Source organism: Sitodiplosis mosellana, unplaced genomic scaffold (assembly GCF_009176505.1).
Source record: "Sitodiplosis mosellana isolate CC-2019 unplaced genomic scaffold, AAFC_SMos_1.0 Smas_scaffold_3881, whole genome shotgun sequence".
Classification (NCBI taxonomy): Eukaryota; Metazoa; Arthropoda; class Insecta; order Diptera; family Cecidomyiidae; genus Sitodiplosis; species Sitodiplosis mosellana.
In genome coordinates, this window is record NW_022599123.1 from 916 (window position 1) to 3,216 (window position 2,301).

The 2,301-nt window shown below is 34.1% G+C and overlaps 1 protein-coding gene and 1 long non-coding RNA gene across 2 annotated transcripts in view; both read left to right on the forward strand.

Annotated features, from left to right (window-relative positions):
• LOC129571976 (MYND-type zinc finger-containing chromatin reader Zmynd8-like) overlaps window positions 1-95 on the forward strand; it is an 890-nt gene extending 795 nt beyond the window's left edge. The window contains exon 3 of the mRNA XM_055451874.1: window positions 18-95. Within this exon, the coding sequence (XP_055307849.1) occupies window positions 18-95 (78 nt within the window). The remainder of the gene's footprint in view (window positions 1-17) is intronic.
• Window positions 96-151: 56 nt separating this feature from the next.
• On the forward strand, window positions 152-1,464 carry LOC129571977 (uncharacterized). The gene is made up of 3 exons (XR_008688373.1): window positions 152-684; window positions 759-843; window positions 919-1,464. It is a non-coding gene; the product is annotated as an uncharacterized LOC129571977 (long non-coding RNA).
• The last annotated feature ends 837 nt before the right edge of the window (window positions 1,465-2,301 follow it).

Sequence of the window (2,301 nt, forward strand, 5' to 3'; positions counted from 1 at the left end):
TGACACGGCTCATATAGCATTGGAACCATCAGCTCCCAATCAACTTCCAGAGGAAAGCAGTATACCACACTCAAGAGCATCGGGGAGTGATTTAGAAGCCAAACGAGATAATCATAATATGTTGATACGAAAACATACGCCTTCAGCAAAAGGTTGCTCTACACGCACAAAAAGAGCTCGGTTGGATCTTGGGCTATCCAATCCAGATATTGAGGAAATAGGGAGTTTGTCCGAATTCGAATATGAAGATAAAGAAGCTGAAGATGAAGATGAAGATGAAATGTATCAAACACTAGATACAGTTCTGAAATCCATGTTGAAAAATGCAAAGGACATGGTTTATGCATATCCAAAATATCAAGCCAATATGAATTCATTGAGGCAATTGGTCATTTCCAAAACCGCCGAAATATCTGAGAAAGATGCAAAAATCAAGAGCTTAAATTCCAGAATCAAGATATTGGAAGCCGAAGACAATGAAATAACAGCATTGAACAATAAACTGAGAGAATTCGAAGCCAAATGTGGAGAAATCGAATCATTGAAACATGACCTGGATGAATTGAAGACCAAAAATGAAAAATTAGAAAAAGAAGTAAAGAAAAACACAACGTGTTTTGGTTGTGGCGTTCTTATTGAAAAGAAGCGATATTGCAAAATTGAGTGCATCGAAAAATATTTCATGTATGTTGGATCGATTGATTGGTTGATTTTTTGCTTTTATCCATTCTAATTTCTATGCTCATTTTTCATCTTAGGAATGAACGAAAAGAAGAATCAAAACAAAATTGATGAACGATGTTCAATGATACAAATATGTATAAAGGTTGAGATCTCGCCAAGGTAGTTCGTAATAGAAATGAAATAAAATCTAAATCTAAATATAAAGTTCTCTTTAATAATTGTATTGCATTTTAGGTTTCGGCGTATTCGTTCAAATCAAACTCAAAACCAAACCAACACAATACGAGGTCGACACTGTATGACAACACGAAGCTGCTCTTTTATGCTACTACATGGATGATGACAACGAAGTGAGCATCAATATACAACAGGCGCAGATGGTCTTCAGCATAGCAAAGACGATTCAGATGATTTAATAAACCATTCGATCAAAAAGTTGCAGCAGCACAAAAAATAATGCCCACACTGAGAAAGCAAAGATCGGCTTCACTTGTATCGTAACCAAAGTACTTCTATATATACAAGATTGTCTATCTGTGCTTATTCTCAATTTATTTCTAAAATCATTATTTTTTATACTTAAGCAAAACATTTTCTCAACTCAAGGGACTTATTAATTCTGTTATTCGAACAAAACGTCACATATAATAAGTGTATATAAAAATCCCATGTTCCTTCTTAATAGAGTAACAGGACTATGTTTCGCTTTGTTCGGCGATTTTTTTATGTTGCGTTTAGACTGGCAAAATAAGTTACTTTTATTCTCAGTGAATCATTTAAGAGCAGCCCATTTGATAATTAAAACAACCCAAAACGGCAATAGCAGCCCGTTAAATTACTTCATGGAATATACTGTGTCCAATAATGCAATGAATTTCGAATTAATATTTGCGATCACAAAAAAGTAGACAAATGCACTGGACATCCATTCAATCATTTTTTTCTATCTCAAAATATTTTTTTTCTATTTCACTTTTATGAATACGGCGCATTTAATAAATTCATTAACAAAAGCGTAACATTTGATTTTGTATTTCCATTTGTCCATAATTATGTTCAATGTACATAAGGAAACTTGAGTTGGTTGGATTTTGGTGCATTTTGTCGTCTTGCTAATGGTGAAGGTTTATCCATAGCAGTTGGTATTGAGCAAGGTATTGAGTATTCGAATTATTTCATTTTTTGGGCAATGACAGCGGAGGACTTCACGGTTTTCCGGTATCCTGATCATGAATGCTGAGTGATTGCGGCGGACTCACTTTATGTTGAGAAAAACAATTGAATACTCATGATAGTGGGGCGCACAATTGCCTTCATTCATTCAATTGATTCAATATGAATACCTCTATTCCAATGGCATGGAAATGATCCAATAGAGGTATAGAAAAGAAGTTAAAAGGACAATCATTCATGTGAAAACACTCGGCACGACAATTTTCAAAAACTTGTTACTATGATAAGTACTACTATACCTAATACTTTAGTATTTAAGTATTTGAAAATTGTCGTGCCGAGTGTTTTCACATAAATCGATTGTCCTTTTAACTTCTTTTCTATACCGTAGGCCTCGCGTATTTTGGATATATTTAAACAATTGAATGGATGTAACCAATTGTA